The following is a 20,218-nucleotide window of genomic DNA, read 5'->3' as shown; positions in this document are numbered from 1 at the left end:
ATTTTGTCCCAGGTTATAGTTGTCTTTCTGACATTGTTTTACATCTTTTTTTATTAATATTGTATTTATATTGTGTCACAGATCAAATTTATTCGTTCAATGTATGTTTACTTGTTTTTGTTTATATGTCTTTTTGATCGAGTTAAGCCATTTCAATTGTTATAATATAGTAATTATATTACTCGAGTTGATATCAAGCGATATCCAATTCTCACTCTTTATGAAACCTATAAATAGGTAGGTTTAGAAAGTGGGTTAACTGCCATAAAAAGTTGGAAATTTTTACTGCTACTGGGAAAGGAGGATATGCTTCCAAGAGTTATTGCAAGGAATTTTATCAAGCAGAGACTGTGTACTCACCCATTAGAAGTTGTGGGATTGAACATCCCCATCTAAATGGACATGACTGCATATATATACATTCTGCACAACTAAATCTACCACCTTACAACATTGGTTTTACTGCTAGGCAAGAGCTCTAAAAATGGTGTGCTGTTTAGGGTAATTCAACTTCAGACATGTATGCAACAGCACCACTACAGCTTACCTTTAAACAGTGCTTCACAGAATTGAGTAATATTAAGACGGTCCATCCTAAAATTTATGATTATTGATTATGGTGCTCATTTGAAATCCAAGATGACAAGTCTAATATTGAATCCTTTGGGAAACAACTTCTTGAAATTTATTTTTGATATTATGCATGAATAACATAAAAGTCCTACTTAAAATGTGTGATTTTTCTGCAGATCTGATATTTAAAGATGGCAGCTACAATAGATAAACTGTTGACACAGAGATATGTCTTACTATTTGTAATTTTGATAGTAAAATGCGAATGTTAAATATTAAAACATGTAAACTATGCTAAACATTCGAGGTCAATAAACCATGACTGAAGATGAATGGCCAAATAACCTCCATGGAAATGAGAAATGCCAATGCTAATATATCTGCATACCAAATATCATTGACCTACTTCTAATGGTTCTCCTTAAACCGACCTAATCACCAACTAATTCATGCTTCTGCTTCTGCAGTTGGGTGGCCGCCAAAATTTCTGATTATTCTGCCACTTAATGTCATGTCAACTAATCAAAACATTAGGTTGATAGACCAGGACTGAGGGGCTGGGCCAAATAATCTCCATGGAAATGAGATGTGTTAAAGCTAATATAACTGCATACCAAATACCATTGACATACCATAAGTGGTTTCCCATAAACTGACCTAATCACAATCTAATACATATAAACTAAGCAAAAGTTTCAAAGTCAATAGACCATGACTTAGAGTGAGGGGCTAAATAATTTCCATGGATATGAGAAGTGCCAATGCTAATACAACTGCATACCAAATATCTCGGACCTACCACTAGTGGTTCCCCATAAATTGACCTAATCACAAACTAATACATTGTTAAAGCCGCCGCTAGAAATAGTACCACTAAGTCTTGCTTTTTCAACTTCATCGAAGTGAGAAAAAAAAAGGTTAACACTGATCCCTAAGGAAAGCAAATTTATCAGATTGCCTTCATTTTGCAATGTACACATATCATTGTATGAAGCAAAGAAACAGATTGTGGTAATATTTTGATTGAAGTTATCTCCCTTTGTCCATAACTATAGATAGAACTGATAGATTCATACATCATGCTCTTCTTTTTGCAATCTGGGCCAATTTAACCAATTAAGGCCTGAACTGTTTAGAACATATAAGAAACCCTGTATCCATTCCTATGTAACTTAAACTGATTATGTTCGTCATTCAAGATAAAAGGTTTTCTGGGTGATTGCAAGAAGAGTGATCTTTCTAGCATCTTGTTAAGATATGGGTAGAGACAAAACAATGCTTTGAATTTTTAATATTTTATTGTTGTGATTAACCTGTACAATGAATGTGTTAAAATGATGAGCACTGTCAGTAGAAGGATGAACAGAGAATTGTAGCACCAAGGTCAAATAAGGTCATGACATTATTATGAAATACTACCAATAACAAACTGTTTACATATTTTACCTTTTCAGATCATTTCATGAGCTAATTTTTTACTTTATGAAAATAATTAGTTCTGTAGAGTTGACCAGGCAAGTAACTCCTATATATATGTTGTTGGAAATTTTAGAAGTTATTTTTGGATGTAACACTTCAAAAGGGTTTTTTTGTTGAAAATTTAAACAGGCTGATAGTCTATATAAATATTTTTTTTTCTTTAATAGTAATAAACTTAGTATGGGTTTCAATGTGCGTTTCATATAAATATTACACATTAATTACAACAGTCAATGATAAAAGTCAGTAACATGAGACCTGAGTAAACCAGTAGAAAACAACTATCTGTTATAAATTATAAAATTTGTGACACATAAAAATTGAATGAAAACATTTTATTAACCATAAAAAATAGGAAATAACAAATATCTTCAACTCCAGGATAATTTCTTATGCCCAAGACCAAATCAAATGGCAAAAGAGAAAAATACTGTTGTTAGCAAAAGCTGGAACAATTAAAAAATATTTAATCTGCCATTTTCTTAATTAAAATCCCCACCTTTTCAAATATAAAAAGAAAGCATACAAAATAAATATACTTTCTTCTTTGATTCAAATAGCTGATTGTGTAAAATTACTTGTCTAACCTTCACTTTTTGGTCACAAATATCTTTATTTGCATAAAAACTTCATATGGATTTCATGTAGCCCTTGTTCATCCACTTTATAGAAGCTTCACAATATACAAAACTTCTTGTCACTTTGAAACTTTGTAATTTCTACTGGTAAAAGTCCAATACTGACAACATATGTGATTTAACAGAACAGTGAGAGAAAAAATCTACTCTTATTAGTGAACTTCAAAAAACAATAATTTTATTTGAAAAAAAACACTACATATAAAATATCCCATTTTAAAAACAAATGTAAGACCAAAAACATTAATTTTGTCTTAGCTATTTATTTATTCAAGAATAATGAAAAATAAAACTACTTCAATTAAATGCATAGTAAAATGACTAAAATGATAAAATTCATATAAAATTGATTAATATAGAAAACTTTTTTTTTAATACAATAGTTTCTACTGAAAGGATTAAAAATCGCATTGAAACCTTGATACATTTATTTGCTAATTGCTTCTTTTATAAAATTGGTAAATTAAGAGTATTAATATCAAGGATAAAAACAATAAAAGCTGAATGCTAGCACTAACACATTCACAACAACCAGTTAATCTTGAAACAACATCATCTGTACATATAAAGGCACAAAACAGGGATCACAGTAGACACAGAAAACAAATCACAAAGGGGAGATAACATTTCTGTTTTTCAAAAGTTCTTTTGTAGACTATTTATTTACAACAAGATAGCTAATGTGTAATGACAGATTAATATGTAATGAATTTATTATTTAATCTGAGAACACTTTTGTTTGACTTTATAATTATGGCAAAAAATTTGTGATCCTCATTGGACAGTTGCTTTTTCAATTTTTCCAAGTTTGGCAATGTTTAGCATGAAAAATATTAATTCTTTTGATAATCCAATATTCTAAAATAAGTATCAAGAAAACTAAAATTGCCAGATTGCATTACTTATGAATTGTAATTTGTTCTGTCTTTTAATGATTAGGACACAGCTGGTAAACACAAATTAAATCAATTTGATCGGTCTTTGTGCATTCTGGTCAAAAATAAAATAAGAATTTAACATTAACAAAGGAATAAATGGTACTATCTTAGCACAATCTGTCAAGTGCATAGAGAATGATAGCTAAGTTAATAAGAGAATTCAAAATCTTGTGTTAGATGGGAAGACATAATCAATTAGATCATTTGTTTAAGCTCCTTCTCAACAGTGTAATCATTATTTTACAAAGAGTTTCACAAGTCTGATTAGAAGTGAGGAACTGACTATCATATTTTTTCAGTCTTGCAAGAGTTTCTGCTATAAAGATATCAAGAACTATAATTTTCATGAAACATCAAAATGACAGAAATGACATTTTCTGGATTTCTTTTTAAGCCGTGACAATTTGAAAATAAAGTTACTCTATGGTTGCTTAATATCTGGGTTACATAAGTTGAAAACTGCAAATAAAAGTATTTATGTATTGATAGACAGCATTTATTAAACAAATTTTTAAAGATATTCTAATTTAAGGATCAACAGAGAAATTAGAAAGTTAACAGTATGGAAATAATCTTGAAAACAGTGCTTAAGGACTTCCTTGACCATTCCAAAATCTATTTACCAAACGAAATCTAGAATAACGGCAAAGCCTTTTTATTTTGAGCAATGAATTATCAACAAAGGAGAGCGTCATGAGTTTGGTCTAGAAAAACACACAATAGAAAATCATTTACATAGTTTAAAAAAAACTGACCATTATATGATACGAAAATAATGTTACTTCTATTTACATCATGATATGTTAAACTTGTTTGTGTCAATATAAATATGCCCATACTTTATACAAATCTATACAAACATCACATTATAATCATACACATATACACACACTCTCTACACATACACACCTCAGTTTCACATATACACATTAAAACATAGCCTATCCATCATGCAGACCATCTCTCTCTATAGTGAGACCCAACTATTCATAAATATCCTACTGTTATTTACTATCAATGTTTTAAATATATTTCACAACAAATATGATAATATTGCTTAAATAATCTAAAAAGTCAGACTTGCTGAATTGGGTTGAACAATTAAAAAGGTTAAATAATAAATTTACAATTTTAATTTTTTTTTGTAAGAAGTGTCATTACAGCTATATACCAGTAATGATGTAAAACACATACAAACCCCAAAAAACCAGAATTAAGGTATTAAAATTTATAGTTTTTATAATTAATCAAAAATTTGTTCTGGTTAATAACAGCATGCAACTGACATTAAAACAACTAAAATGATAAAATAAATTTCAACTGAGGACAATGCCAATGCTTTGTTTATGGAAAAATAATGATAATAAACAGATACCAATTCTAGGTTCATACAAAAGAATTGTACATATAATTCACGTTAACACTATATAACCTTTGAGATATTAACGAGGTTAACAAATGTATGGAGTGATATCATTTCATTTTAAGGTGTCCAAATTCATGAAAAAGTTCTTATAACTCAATCTTTAAATTTTAACTTGTTGGTCCAATGTAAAATATATAAATAATTAATTTTTGAGTCAACTCTTTTCCAGCTTTAATTTTTTGTACCTTATCATAAAACTGGCATTTTTCTTAAGGTTTTTTTTCTGTGCTCAACAAGTTTCATTTAACTTTAACATATTACCATCATATCATTCACATTTTTTAAGATTTTTTTTTCTATGTAACTTTTTGGTTTGTTTTTTTGTCGTAAGTATATCAATACTCAACATATATCAAAACAACTGCATTTAACATCACAGTGCCAAAACAATAAATTGAAGATGAGATTCAAAGGTGAAATTATGATAAGGCCAAATTTTTAGGCCCTTTGAACTTCCCTAAATATTACACTGACATTTAACAGGTATAATACTATACTTTTTTTATTTGCTCTAGACCTTAAAACTTCTTGCATTTATGTCTTCTTAGGCCACCCTTTACAAGTTCTTTGTTTAATGTTGCCTACCCATGCCTTGTAGGGTTGGGTAGGTAGGTAGAGATTTAATTTTTTATTTTGGCCAACAACATAAGTTACATGTTTTAGACAAATAAACAACTTTAGAGCATGAAAAAAAACTTTAAAAAATTTGAAATGTTTTGTGTCATAAGTTTTTTGGGTAGGCTGCTTTTTAGGTGGGTAGGTAGTCAACATCAAACAATTTAAATTCTATTTTTGGCCTTATAGAAAATCTGCAAATACTTCAAAAATTGTTTCATTCTGAGATCTACCCATTTACATTCAGTTATCAGCAACAGCCTTGCCCAAATAAGAAATTTTTGCCACAAGATGTCTTACAATAAGATAATGATGCGAGTCAATATTCTTTTGGGGAAAGCTTTGCTCAGTGAATTAAAAAGCTGGTAGAATGACTTCACAAATTCTATGTATAATTCATTGACTGATCACATGCAGAAAACTCAAGTAATACATATAACAGTTATATTAAATTTACTAAAAACTAGGTGTAAAGTTGCCATTTTTTTGGTCAGATGACATCTCAAATGTCATTTTTGCAATAAAATTACCAGACTTTATCCCCCTATTCATTTATCAATAAGATTTTTAAAATTTCAAAGATAAAATTTTTCCTATTTCTGTGATTTCATGGACCAAAAAATGGCTCTTGTCACATCCCCTTCTTCGCAACAAAGAAGAGATTGTTGACCAAACCATATCACGAGATTTAAATTTTCAAACAATTTCGCAAAATCTGAAAAATATTTTTTGACTATATATAAGTATGTTTGACACTATTAATACATGCAGGTTTTGATCATACATATTCATTCCAAAATATTTTGATTTTACAAACCTGAATGCAATGAATTGCGTTATAAAACAATGATTTCATTATCCTTTTAAAAATTTCTTTTCGACAACTAAACATATAAAAGAATGGATTTTTATACATGAAAAGGAGAAAATACTTAAAATAGAAATACAGAGTAACCTAAAAATCTACTCAAATAATATAAACAGTACATATGATTGATTTCTTAATAAACAAAAAAAAATTTAATTCCATTCAGGATTCTTATGACATAGGTATTCCATAGTGCTGGTCTAATTGCTCTTTCGTGCAATTGTTCTGGTCTTTTCTTTTAAATTAATCATTTATATCCTTCCACAACAGCATACAATTTTTCCATCTGAATTCCACTCATAACGAAATGCACAATACAAATCACTCAACAGCAAATCCACATGTCTCATCTACAGCACAAGTCAATTTTGATAACAATTTTTCATATGATTCATATGGAGGGATGTCTATTCGATTGAAACTGAAATAGAAAGAACAAATACATTCAGAAATCTCAGTAGTATTAGAAAACTAGATATCATTGAGATGGGAGCCATCTCTGTGGGCCCCGCTGTGAATAATGTGTGGTAAAAAATTTATATCTTTATCATTGGACATGGGGTTGTCAACTGAAACCGAAGTTTATGACCTTGACCTTTGACCTAGGAAGTTGTACATAAATTATGACGCACCCTCTGGTATTGGTTAATATACATGTCAAGTATAAACTTTGAAATCATAACGGTTCTCAAGATATAGAGCAGACACGATCTTTACCATAGGACATGGGGTTGTCAACTAAAACCAAATTTTTTTACCTTGACCTTTGACCTAGGAAGTTGTTCATACATTATGACACACCCTCTGGTGTTGGTTAATATACATGTCAAGTATAAAATTTGAAATCATAAGGGTTCTCCAGATATAGAGCGGACACAATTTGTTAAGGACGGACGGACAGACTGATCACTATAGGGCGTCCGCCATTCGGCGGGGCCCTAATTAATTCTATTAAGATGTTTGCAATTAGATTCTTAATTTAACTTTGTGCAATCTTTAACTCTGAAATTTGATTGGTTTTTACAAATCCTTTGGCTCTTAATGGGATTAGATTGTAATGGACTGAACAATTATAATCTGTTACATGATACCAACATTCCAAGTACAAATTCTGCTTTGGTTTGCAATTAATATGATATTTTATGGTTTCTTTGTATAACCAAGATGCTGTTTTCTTAATAATTACCCCATATCTTTTTTCATTTCCTTGTTATTTCAGTTCACCTTTTCATAGTGTGTATCAATACCTTCTAACAATATAATGATTATTCTTTAGAAAAAATCTTTGTAGGAATCCATGTTAACTTTGTATAAACTTTTAATGAAACTTGTCCCCAATGATCAGAAAACATGTTTATATTACTTTTTTTGTAAATTAAGCTTTTCTTCACATATCCATATCCTTTGTAAAATGTTATATAATAAAAATTGAAACATTAATGCCTTTATCAAACACCTGGCAAATTTATTATATAATTTTTGACCTATGACTTAACCACACTACATGTTTGTACCTACCATGTATGAGCTTTAGGCAAGTTGTCTGTATTTGTATCTACTAAATGTATTGTAAATAGTCTCGGGCCAGCAGCACCTGTTGAGCCTGCAAAATAACATCAAATTTAATATAAAAGCATGGGATTCATAAGCTGATTGCAAAAATTGTTATTCAATCTCGAAATTCTAAACACTTGAGAATGTAGTTAATCTTAGAATTACCTCCCTTACACTAAGTATCCACAAGAACTTCAAAATATTTTTTTAGTTTTAACCTGATATTGCTATCCTCTGGACAGAAAGTATGTTTAAATCTCACAAAGAAAATAATTTTTCCAGCAACAAACCTTGAAGAGCTTTGAAGCCTTGTAATGGTACTCTTGAACTGCCTGTTACAAACTGTAATAGTCTGGCTCTCATTTCATCTGAGAAGCCATCAGAAGCCTTCCAGAACCACTTGACAATATTTGTATCTGGATTGCAGTGTTTTAACCTTGTGTGCTGTTTCCAATCATCTAAATCTATTTTACCAAGACCACCTATCATCAACTGCAATCAAATATTTATAATTACTAAAACTGTCAATTTAAACAAAAACAACTAAATGTACTTTATAATATAATTAAGTTGAGTACTGTTACATTTGCATTTAATTACATAAAAGTCGGGGATCATTCCCATGGGCAACTAGGGCAAAGAAGTTGCTTTCGTGTCTGTCAATTCACTTTTCCAGTCTGCCAAAAGCAATACCATGTCACCCTGGTTTTCAGCAGTTGCTCTTGTCAGTAATTTCCAGTTTTGATGTATGGCAATTTTTTATTTAAAAGTCAAGAAATCAAAAATGGAGATGATTAATTACTGAGGAAAGAAGTGATATAAATGACATTGTAGACTTATATTCTTACAAAGAAACAACATTTTTTGCAAACCAAGTGTAATTTTTTTTTCTCATTGTTGTATACATCAAATGATTCTGATTTTCTTTATTCAGAAACAATGAATATCTATAAACAGAAAAGCTTTCTTTATTGAATTTGAATTGATAATAGTTATTTCTTTTCTTTCCTTTGCGACATAGTTAGATGATAGTAGATGACGACCGAAATAGTGTAGACAAAAAATAACAAGCATTCTGTGAGTAATGCATTTTGTACTGACCAAAATAAGACTGAATTAAGTGGAGGCATTTATTTCAAAATTTCAAAAAGAGAAGTCACTTCTCCCTATAATTCTGAAGTAGTGTGAGTCTTGAAAAGTAATAAGTACTTCCCCATCTTGATCACTGAAACTACCAATAAAAACCAAAACAATAATATAAATATATAGATATTTACAACTGACTATGATAGCAAGGTGTGTACAAAAAGCTTACTGGTATAACTAGTCATTTAATTTCTTTCTTCAATTTATTATTAACCTTTTAATTGTATATTATCTTTTTAACTCTTTAAGTACATACTGCTTTAACCTATCTAACCAATTTTAACTTACAAATAAGTAATACTACTGAACCAACATAAATTAAATAAATACCTCTAATTCTCTCTCATCAAAAGGTCTCAGCATATGTTGTGGAATGATCTCGTTAAAACCTTTTTGTAGAGCTAAGAACTGTGCCTCAATCCCTCGCATGAATCTCCACTGCACATATAACCTACAGCACAAAATTAATTGATAAGAGAAATGTAAACAAACAATTTTGTGTATTGTAAACTGTTTATTTAACACATGTATGGTCTTGAAAACAAAGAGAATGTATTGAATATGTAAATATGTAAATGTATGACAGGAACAGCTATGCTAAATTTGTTAGAAATCCAGGAAAAAAGGAGGGTCAAAGTAACGATTGCCATTTTAATTTTTTTTAATTTCATATTTAACTGTTTACCTTCCTAAGGATTATGGTTTTCCTATCAAAGGTCAGTGGTTCTCTCAGACTTCCTCCACCAATAAAAACTGACCACCATGAAATAGCTCAATAGTGTTGAAAGTGGCGTTAAACACCAATCAATCAATCGATCCTAAGGATTATGTGCGATGGTTTGTAAATCTCAAAAGTATTTGTTGTTGTAAAGTTTTCCTTTTAAACATTAGCATTTTATTATGCAAGTTGATCTTAAGCAATAGTGAATCATCTTTGCAGTAAAAATATGTCCCTTGTTAATTATTCATTCACTATGACATTGTTGAAAATAATCTATCGTAACTATCAATGATGTTAATTAGTAGCATTGCTATCTCTTTCCTGTTTAACCTACATCTACTTTAACAAGTTGTCCTGAATATGCATGGAATATTTGCCACTGAATATAAAACACAAAACAATCAATGAAAAGTTCACATATTAAATGGAGAAACATTTTTAAATCTATAGTAAAATCATCAAATCTATAATATACCGGACATATTCTTTTTTGTTTTCTTCTGTCACTTTGATATCATTGCCTCCCGGTTTAAGTTCATATTGTGTAACCTGACCAAAAGAACTATGTTCCACTGAGAATGTATGGTCCAATACTGATTCTATATCATTTTCTCTGAAATATGAGGAGAATAAATCAGTTAATCCTAAAAGTGAAAAATTCATATTAAAATCCCTGGTAACTTATTAAATTTTTTTTAAATAATGTTCTTTCTTTCGAAAGAAAAAAGTGCTGTAGACCTGCGAGCTCTTTTATGAAAAAATCTTTTGATTCCATATGGTTAAAAAGAAAATAATAAAATAAATAAATAATTCTATGTTATCTTTTCACTACAAACTACAAGAATCTACATCAAAATTGTTCAGGATGTTATGCAAATCTATTTTTTCTACACATAAGAATAACTTTTGTATTTCTAGATTAAAAAATGTGTAAGGGTTCAGCGGAACCCAAGTGTCTCGCCTACTTTTGCTGTTAATCGCAGGCTCATCAAAAATGAGGAAAAAAATTAATACAAATATTCCTCTCTATACTATCTTTTGATTGTAAGAAGCTTCTGTCCAAGTTTGGTAAAAATACAGGATAGTTTATGAATCTAATAAATGTTTTAAAAACTTAAACTGCATGTTAACTGGAAGAAAAACTGCATATTAACTGGAAGAAAAACTAAGTCCATTTATAAGTAAAATACGGAAAAAATGGAACAAAATTTTAACAAAATTTCCTTCTAGATACTAGTTTTTAATCATAAACAAGCTTATGTCCAAGTTTGGTAAAAATCCAGGATAGTTTAAGAAAGTTGTTAAAAACTTTAACCACAGAGTGAATGTAATGTTAACTGGCAGAAAAACTAAGTCCATTTATAAGTAAAATACAGAAAAAATGGAATTTTTTTTTTACAAAATTTTCTTCTGGATACTATCTTATGATCATAAACAAGCTTCTTTCCAAGTTTGGTAGAAATCCAGGATAGTTTAAGAAAGTTATTAAAATTTCAAAAACCTTAACCACAGAGTGAATGTAATGTTTCCTGGCCGAAAAACTAAGTCCATTTATAAGTAAAATACGGAAAAAATGGAATTTTTTTTTTTTACAAAATTTACTTTTGAATATTATCTTATGATCATAAACAAGCTTCTGTCTAAGTTTGGTAGAAATCCAGGATAGTTTAAGAAAGTTATTAAAATTTCAAAAACTTTAACCACAGAGTGAATATTTGTGGACACCGACGACGACGGAATGTAGGATCGCTATGTCTCGCTTTTTCGACAAAAGTCGAAGGCTCGACAAAAACCTCAATAACCAGTCAAGGCTTTATTAATTAGGTAAGAATACTTTAAATAAATATAAAGAATAAAGTCAAAACTTACAATAACCAGACTAGACTTCTATGAAGTTCAGGATCAACATCTTCTAAATCATTTAACTGAACAGTTTTACCTAGCAGATGTTTATAGAAAGGCATAGTAAATCCTCCATCTAAATAATGTCCATGAAATATGGCTACGCCAATAATACGACCAACGAAATGAAAGTATGACAAATGTTCCTAAAACAATATAAAAATTCAATTATTACATGACATACGGTATACATCTATTATGAAATTTTTTTATTCAAATTGTTCCTGATTGAGATTTTTTCATAGCTATACTACATATTGAACCTTCCTTATATGCAAAGTCATGGCTTAGGTAACTCCATCAAAACATGAAAGGTGCCAAGGTTATACTTTTTAATTGCTGCTATGAATGGTCCTATATATAAAAGATTTTCTGCACAAAAATAAACACAAATGCATTTTTCTAAACTCTGAAAGTGAATTTTCTGGGTGCCTTTTATGCTTTCACTATTAAACGTTACCTAATCTTTTTTATTGAAGCAGCTTTTGTTGTCACTCCAATCCTTTTTGCACAGAGGGAACAACAATACTTAGTGTGTTAATAAGTATTTACTGTATCGTAGTGAATGTAAGTGCTTTTAGGTCCACTTTAACAATCTTTACGTAATTTGTTCACTAATCACATGCAAGTAGCATATCTAACTTCAACTAATCTAGCATATGCCCACACTCAGAAACCTCTTGTTTGAAGTACCTGGTTTTTGATTTATTGATGTAGAACTTTCAGAGATACTGATGATAAACAGTGCAATAAAAGCATTGTTCTAATAGTATATTAGTATATTTAATGAAAGTATTTCATATAATTTTGCCAAAGTGCTAATTCCCAGAATATCTTTTTCCAGAATATTTTCTTCATGGTACCTTCAACTTTTTTTACAAGAATCATTTTACCAGCATTCCTACTGATACAAGCACATTAAGCAATACTGTCACTCCAAGGGAATTTTTTTACATTGCTGATTGCACTTTTTTTAAGTATTTATCCTTATTTTTTAAAACACACTGTGCCTATGAACTTACTGGCTTAACCCTAGAATCAGGGTTCATTTGTAATGTATAACTTGCTGGATTAACTCCAGAATAAGGGTTTATTTGTGAAAGGGATGATGTCAGCTTCCTAATTGTGAACTTTCCATTTCTATGTAGCAACATTCCAGCCCTGCATACAGAGTATATATCTCCCAGTTGATACAATATTCTAGGGCTTGTATTTCCTATCATGATTTCCTTGATAGAGGATCTGTTTCACAGATGATAGCGTACATGTTCCAATTGTCGTAATTACAATCCTGTTCCCCTTTCCCCGAATGTGACCTGCCAAATTAGACTTATTACTGGGTTTGTACTAACATGAGCAACACAACAGGTACCACATGTGGAGCAGGATCTGCTTACCCTTCCAGAGAACCTGAGATCACCCAAGTTTTTGGTGGGGTTTGTGCTGCTCAGTCTTTAGTTTTCTATGTTGTGTTTTGTGTACTGTTGTTTGTCTGTTGGTCTTTTTTCTTTTTTAGCCATGGTGTTGTCAGTTTATTTTTGACTTCTGAGTTTGAATGTCCCTTTGGTATCTTTTGCCTCTTTTGTAATGTATAACTTACTGGATTAACCCCAGAATCAGGGTTTATTTGTAATGTATAGATATCATCCCTGGCATACTGGAAAAGACCATAGTAGGGATTCAGCATTTCATGTGATAAAAGATATAACCATTCCCTGAAATAAAATTATGGATATTGTCAATTCATGTGATAACAGTATAACAATTCCCTAAAATAAAATATCAACATTATCAGTTCATGTGGTAACAGTATAACAATTCCCTAAAATAAAATATCAACATTATCATTTCATGTGGTAAAGTTGTGTAACAAAAATACGATTAATCCAATTCATGTAGATCTCTTTAATAGTATGTAAATAACAGTGAAAGTTATCTTTAATGAACACCTTCAGAGGTCAGAATGTTATTCAGATAACAGATGTATTCAGTACACATGTTTATATACAAAAGAATCTTCATTCTATACCCTGCAACTAGAGTTCAGTTCAGACATTTTTATATGTTAAAAGATGAAAAGATCAATTCTTAGGTTATCCTCCCTAGGTATATGTCTACATGTGATGGTTTTGTGGATTTTTTTAGTATTATATCAGTTTTATTTCATTTCCATGTCTGATGATTTTAAAATTATAATATTTGGTTTCAAGCACTGATTTAATTTTCAAACTGCATATGGTAAATCAGTCAAAAACTATCCTTTTGCTCACTGTTGATACCCCCCTTCTCTAAGTATTCAATAAACAAAAATTTAATCAGCAATAACTGTGAAAATTACATGGAATAGCATGGTCACATAGAGCTGGTTAACAAATCTCTGGAAGCTTGAATTTGTAGTTCCTAAGAAAATGTAACATCAATTTCTTGGGTTAGATGGACACACAGACAGACTGTCAAGAGTTAATCCAGTACACCCCTTTTGAGTTTTGTAATTTCGTAATACACTGGGTTAAGATAAATGTGCATCTCACTATGTCAATTTTTTATTCCTACTGGGAATGTGATTTTTTGTTTATTATACTGCAAGAAACAAGTCTTTTTTTAGGTATACTAACTAGTATTTTGACTTTTTTGTGTCTAATATATAATTTACATTTTCAAACTGGCCTTTTTAAGTTTAATCCTATTAAAAAAGCAAGTATTATTATCAAGTTACGTATTAAATCATCAGAGCAAAACATTTCATGTTTTCAAACTCCGATTTACTTTAAGATTATATAATAATGCAGACAATAACTAATACCTATATTATTATGTAATTATGACATATGTACTAATGTGCAGGGTCATGTGATATGACAACACCACAAATAAGTCCATGGATGTTTATGTTACTGTTATATGATACATGTCATTCATAATACACTGAATCAAAACAAAAACTTATACTTTTGACATTATAAAGTTATTTTTGTTCATTAAGTTATCATATGACAATGACAAGCACACACAAGCAACCAATTAAATTATTCTGGAAGACCACACATGCAATGTCAACTATCAAATGTTAACACTTCATATTGTGTATGATGTGAACTGATAGGGGCAGGTCTTAGTAGCTAGATGTATGTGTGCATGTGGAAGTAAAACACCTTTATTTGAAGACTTTTGTTACTTTTGGTCTATAAATTATTTATACCTTGCCACACCTCCATAATCTAAGCCTTCCTCTCCTTTGAATTTTACCATTAATCTTTTCCGCAAATCCTTGGCACGTAATTTCATTACTTGTCTATAGGAATCCTGAAAAAGAGAAAAATATATTTTTATATTCTCTGCGAAATTTATTACATTCATGCATAACACAGAAGCTATTGTCTCATTATCCAGAAATTAAAATTTTTAATATATTCAGTTGCTGAAATAAAATTTATGATATGAATTTCAATGGGCATTCTGGAATAGAATCTAGCTTCCATGCACTCAAAGAAAGACACAAGTGAGAAGTCAACTGAACCTCAATTTTTAGTAGTCATCCATGTATTGTTAAGATTGTGCATCCAAATATGGCTACAGTGTTAGTTAATATTTAAGGAGTAATATTTACTTATCAATAATCCTGTCAAAGCTGCATGGCACCTGTTAGAGGGTAACTTTGTAATTGAATCTACGGAAACCAAAAAGTTTATTTTTTCCAATTATTCAAAGGGCAAAATCATGGAAAATTGTCAAAACTGAACTCAACTTTGTTTGGTACCATTATGTTAAAACTATTAATTTAGTTATGGTTCACCTTACCTAGTTGATGACATGGAAATAGGGAGTGGGGTAATAAATAAATAATCAACAAAAGTTCTAATTCTCAACATGCAACCAAATTACTTTTCAAGGGTCATGGCCAAATATCATATCAAAATCTTCCAAAAAAAGAGTACTCCATGATATCAAAAGTTTGTCTCATCCCCAATTAGCTTGATCATTTCAAAAATTTTTGGTTAAGTTGTTATACACAAAATGCATTCAATTCCTTAAATCAAGCCATATGACTGTAGATCATTTACTAACGAAGATCTGAACTTGGAAGGAAGAAAACACAATCTAGGTCAGTGTGACCTACTTTTTGCAACCCTACACCAAGTTATACAATTGCGAGTCTGCGATATGAGCAATGAAGAAATACATGTAGGATGAAAAACTTTATCAAAGTCAATTAACCATGAAATATGTTTTCATGTGATCATTAGCCGATTTTGCTGTATGGTTACTAGTTCAGAGAAATGGCTGCAGACTTGCACATGCATGGGGACAACAGAAGGTATTTCAATAATGCCCCTCAACTTCACTATGCTAGTGTGGCGAACTAAAAATAGATAAGTTTGAACAGATAGTTTGCACAGATCAAAGAGGTCTATAACCTGACAGGTTTTTCAATTCCTGTTAATTAATTTATGATGACTTGATAGATAAATTGAAAAAGGATAGAGTATGTATTCCATCATTTGTGAGTGTCTAGACAGTCAATGATGAGGAAATCATTACACCTGCATAACTTATGGTGCAAAAAGATGGATTAGCACATCAGATCTATAGAAACCTGTAAACTATTAATTATGTCTGGCAACAAAAAAGAAAAATTACTGACATTTCTTATAAAGTGTCTGTGATGAGCAGAGCTTCCGATTACACTATAGTACTACAGATAATATTGTAATATCATTACTGGAACACAGCCAGTTCAATGTAATTAAGTAATCCAGAAAACAAACACACTCAAATTATACAAAACATATGGCTTATGAAGTGTAATATTTTTGTATTATTACATAATATTTCTTTCAGCTGTGATTTGATTTTTTTCAAGGAGTATTACACATGCTTTACAAACACTACACTTTTTCATGTTATAATTACAGACAAATGAGCATTCACTTAATCTCAAATTAAATATCACTGAACACATTAGCTTTATTTGAATACATCCATATTATTCCTTTTAAATTCATTCCATGTTAAAGTTTAATATATAGAAAATTTCTTTTAAATTTCAATAATTCTAATTGTGAAGATCCAGGTGGCTCAAAAACATCATTAAGAAACATGGAAATAGATAACAATAAACATTTCAACACCTGCCAGAATATTTTGTAACATCCATTCAAATAACTTATCCTTGTCAAACATTATCTTGTTATTAACTCTATATAAACAGTAATTAGTGAAACATAATTATGATCAGGATTTCATCATAAGGACATGTGTTTTCAATTATTACTACATTGTGAATATCCATTAAATCATCTAAATGTTTTATATGACAGGTTTGGTGCAAGAAGTAGGAATACAGTGTCATCCTAAATAATTACATTGTCACAATAAAGACCAATTTATTCTCAATAACAGTACATGTGTAAAGAAAATTATTTACAGACATCTAAGAATGTGAAACGAAGGGTTACACTTCACCTGCTTTCTCTCTAAAGAATTTAGGCACAAAAGAAACATCTGTTTATTGTTTTTTGGTTCTTAAAAAAAATACACGTAGAATCTTTTGTCATTTTAATACAAATTTGGATTGACCTAATTACTTAAATCCAGCACAACCCAAAAAATAGGTCAATGATTTTATATGGTAAGTTGCAACACAAAGTTTCTTAACTGAATTATATATGCAGATATAGTTTTGTATTAAAAAAAACGTAACAATTTTGGAGGATTTTTTATATTAGTTAAAGTATTGAATATCTCATAAAGTTCTAATGGCAGTAATATTGAATCAAAACTAGGTCAACAGGAATAAATCTGATATAGGGTTTGTAACTGGTAATTTTGTACATAATTCAATTCCAAATATCAGCATATCAAAACAGTAGATAATATAGAAGGTAAAATGTGTCACTGCAGTAACCAAATACATGTAGTAAATATTTTGATATAAATCTTCACTGGCAGTCTGGTATATTTTTTCATTTTATTGGAATATCCCATTTGTCAATCTTTGAAAGACCTACCTGATTTACTGTTGAAGTTTAATTTGTTCTTGTCTTGAATATGCATTAAATATTTTCATATTATAATAACAAAAGTCAATCATGAAAGTATAATTTATAAATGCTAATCAAAGGACCAAAACTTGCAAAAAATATCATGAGAACCTTTCATTACTTATGCAGGCAAGGAAGTACACCTTGGTAAAAAGATACTTTTATGTTTTTCATAAAATCTCAAATATATAACAAATCAATGAGAATTATATTTGTTGGGGCCAATATGAATCAAGGTAGCTGGAGCCTCTTGTTTTAACTGGTGCAGCAGTTGTCAAGACAAAGATTTTACTAAATAAATATCAACCATAGGCTTAACCGAAAATCAGAGTTCTCCAACTTTTTTTCCCCTGTGGTCCTTGAAGAAAATCTGCTGGTCTTCACTATATATAACTATTTCTATTGTAATATACAAAGAATTGTGTCAGTCCTTTGCATAATTTTGGCGGTCAGGACTTTCTGACCACAACTTTTCAAGAACTCTGGAAAATATGTTCACTGTATGCATTAGTAAACCCGAACCACAGTATAAATGGTCTATACAACAATCCTAAGGACAATTTGGTCTCATTCTCTATTGTAGTTCATAAAATGGGCCCAAAGTCTCATGACATTGGATATTAACTACTAGTATATATCAAATTTGTTTTGATATTGTCAAAGCAAAAGAAGTTTTAAAAGTATGTAAATTATAAATCAAAACACTTAATAATTGTGGTTAACTGCCGAATAAAACTTTAGCAACATGTAATGAATTTTAACCACATTATCACTTTCAGAAATCTGTAGCAAAACAGGTAAAAATGTAGACTTATGACAAAAACTCACAGACTTTCCATTTGAAAAATTCACTTAATATCAGTATGTGAAAAAGTCCACAGATATTTTTCTTACCTCAAATATTTCATCTCTCGAAACTTCCATCCTACAATGTCCTCCCTGAGGTTGCAAATTCTGTAGTTCTTGTCGTAAAATTTTCATTTTCTGGACAAGGTCCCTTTTATATTTAGGCACTGGTGATTCGTTCTCTTTGTCTTTCGACCTATTGGAACTACTGTAAAGAAAAAAATCACACCTATATTCAAACATGGTATTCAAAGAGTATGATATGATTTTCTTTCACTTGATATATTTTGAAATGAGCAAATGTTAAAAACTTTACTAAGCAATTTGGAAATTAATATAAATATGTGTTTTTTCATTAGAAACTATTTTTCAATTTATCTGTTACCACTGTTTGCATTTTAATCATTTAATTCTGGCTTATCATGGAAATAACAATCAAATGCATTTTCTAACATTCCTATAACAATTGTACTAAAAATTTGATAAGTAGCAGAGTACAGCAGATTTGTTGGTTGGAACATTGTATATTATGTACTTTTGATTAAATTCGAGGATTAACCATACAAAATCACTAGTGAGGACACTGACAGATTTTTAAATTCTCAATTACATAACAAAACTGTTCATTAAACCACATCAAAATTGCTGTATTTTTTTATTGAAAATTACTTTCAGTTATCTCCCTTAAGTCTATTTTCTGATTACTGTATATAGCCACCATGGCCTCTGAGTAACAGGGTCATAACAAAATATCAAACCAATACAAATCAAAATTTAAAAAAAATTGCTTTCCTATAGTGTAATTGAATTTCCAAACAGTCCTCATTAAGGTTATGTCAAGCTATATGTACTGAAGGATATCTAATAAAATCGTATGAATTTTCAAGGCTGTAACAAATATAATAAACATTAGGGACTCCCAAAATTTAACATTTTCTTCCAATAAGTGAACTTTTATATTACTTACGATTGGCCTCTATGCTGTAACAACCTTATATTGGCAGACAACCTTGGATCTGTAAACTGAGTGGTTCTACTATTATGGTCAACAAAATAAACTCTCCCATTGCCTGTATGTCTTACTTCCCAACCAGAAGGTAATCTACCCAGGTCTTCTTCACGAATCTCGTCATTTGACAAATCCCTAAAAACAATAGCAAAATAAAATATCGTCAAATTCTTAAATAGTAAATTTGCAAGGTAAAACAGCTGAATTCTGACAAGCTACAAGATCAAATTAGACTAAATAACTGAATTTCTTCAGAAGAATGAAAAATATTTTAGTTGTATATTTGTGATTTTATGATTGCCTGGAAAATACGCCTTTGCTCTTTAACTTCTCTTTTAAGTCATTCAGATTTAATTTAACAATATCTTATTGTAATAATCAAGCAATAGCATTGGACACAAGTTATTACAACTTCAGACACCATACATTACCATTACAATCAGATCTTGAAAAGATTTTTAT

At 30.1% G+C, this 20,218-nt stretch overlaps 1 protein-coding gene across 1 annotated transcript in view; it reads right to left on the bottom strand.

Annotated features, from left to right (window-relative positions):
* Positions 1-1,852: 1,852 nt before the first annotated feature.
* The window catches only part of LOC127707405 (E3 ubiquitin-protein ligase SMURF2-like), a 48,152-nt gene continuing 29,786 nt past the window's right edge, over positions 1,853-20,218 (bottom strand). The window contains exons 9-18 of the mRNA XM_052211890.1: positions 19,715-19,891; positions 18,796-18,955; positions 15,060-15,163; positions 13,461-13,575; positions 11,828-12,006; positions 10,434-10,571; positions 9,568-9,688; positions 8,382-8,583; positions 8,056-8,140; positions 1,853-6,958 (exon numbers count right to left, since the gene is read on the bottom strand). Coding sequence (XP_052067850.1) covers positions 6,859-6,958; positions 8,056-8,140; positions 8,382-8,583; positions 9,568-9,688; positions 10,434-10,571; positions 11,828-12,006; positions 13,461-13,575; positions 15,060-15,163; positions 18,796-18,955; positions 19,715-19,891 — 1,381 coding nt within the window. The 3' untranslated portion in view covers positions 1,853-6,858. The remainder of the gene's footprint in view (positions 6,959-8,055; positions 8,141-8,381; positions 8,584-9,567; positions 9,689-10,433; positions 10,572-11,827; positions 12,007-13,460; positions 13,576-15,059; positions 15,164-18,795; positions 18,956-19,714; positions 19,892-20,218) is intronic.

Source organism: Mytilus californianus, unplaced genomic scaffold (assembly GCF_021869535.1).
Source record: "Mytilus californianus isolate M0D057914Y unplaced genomic scaffold, xbMytCali1.0.p SCAF_7, whole genome shotgun sequence".
NCBI lineage: Eukaryota > Metazoa > Mollusca > Bivalvia > Mytilida > Mytilidae > Mytilus > Mytilus californianus.
This window is presented reverse-complemented; position numbering and strand designations above follow the sequence as displayed.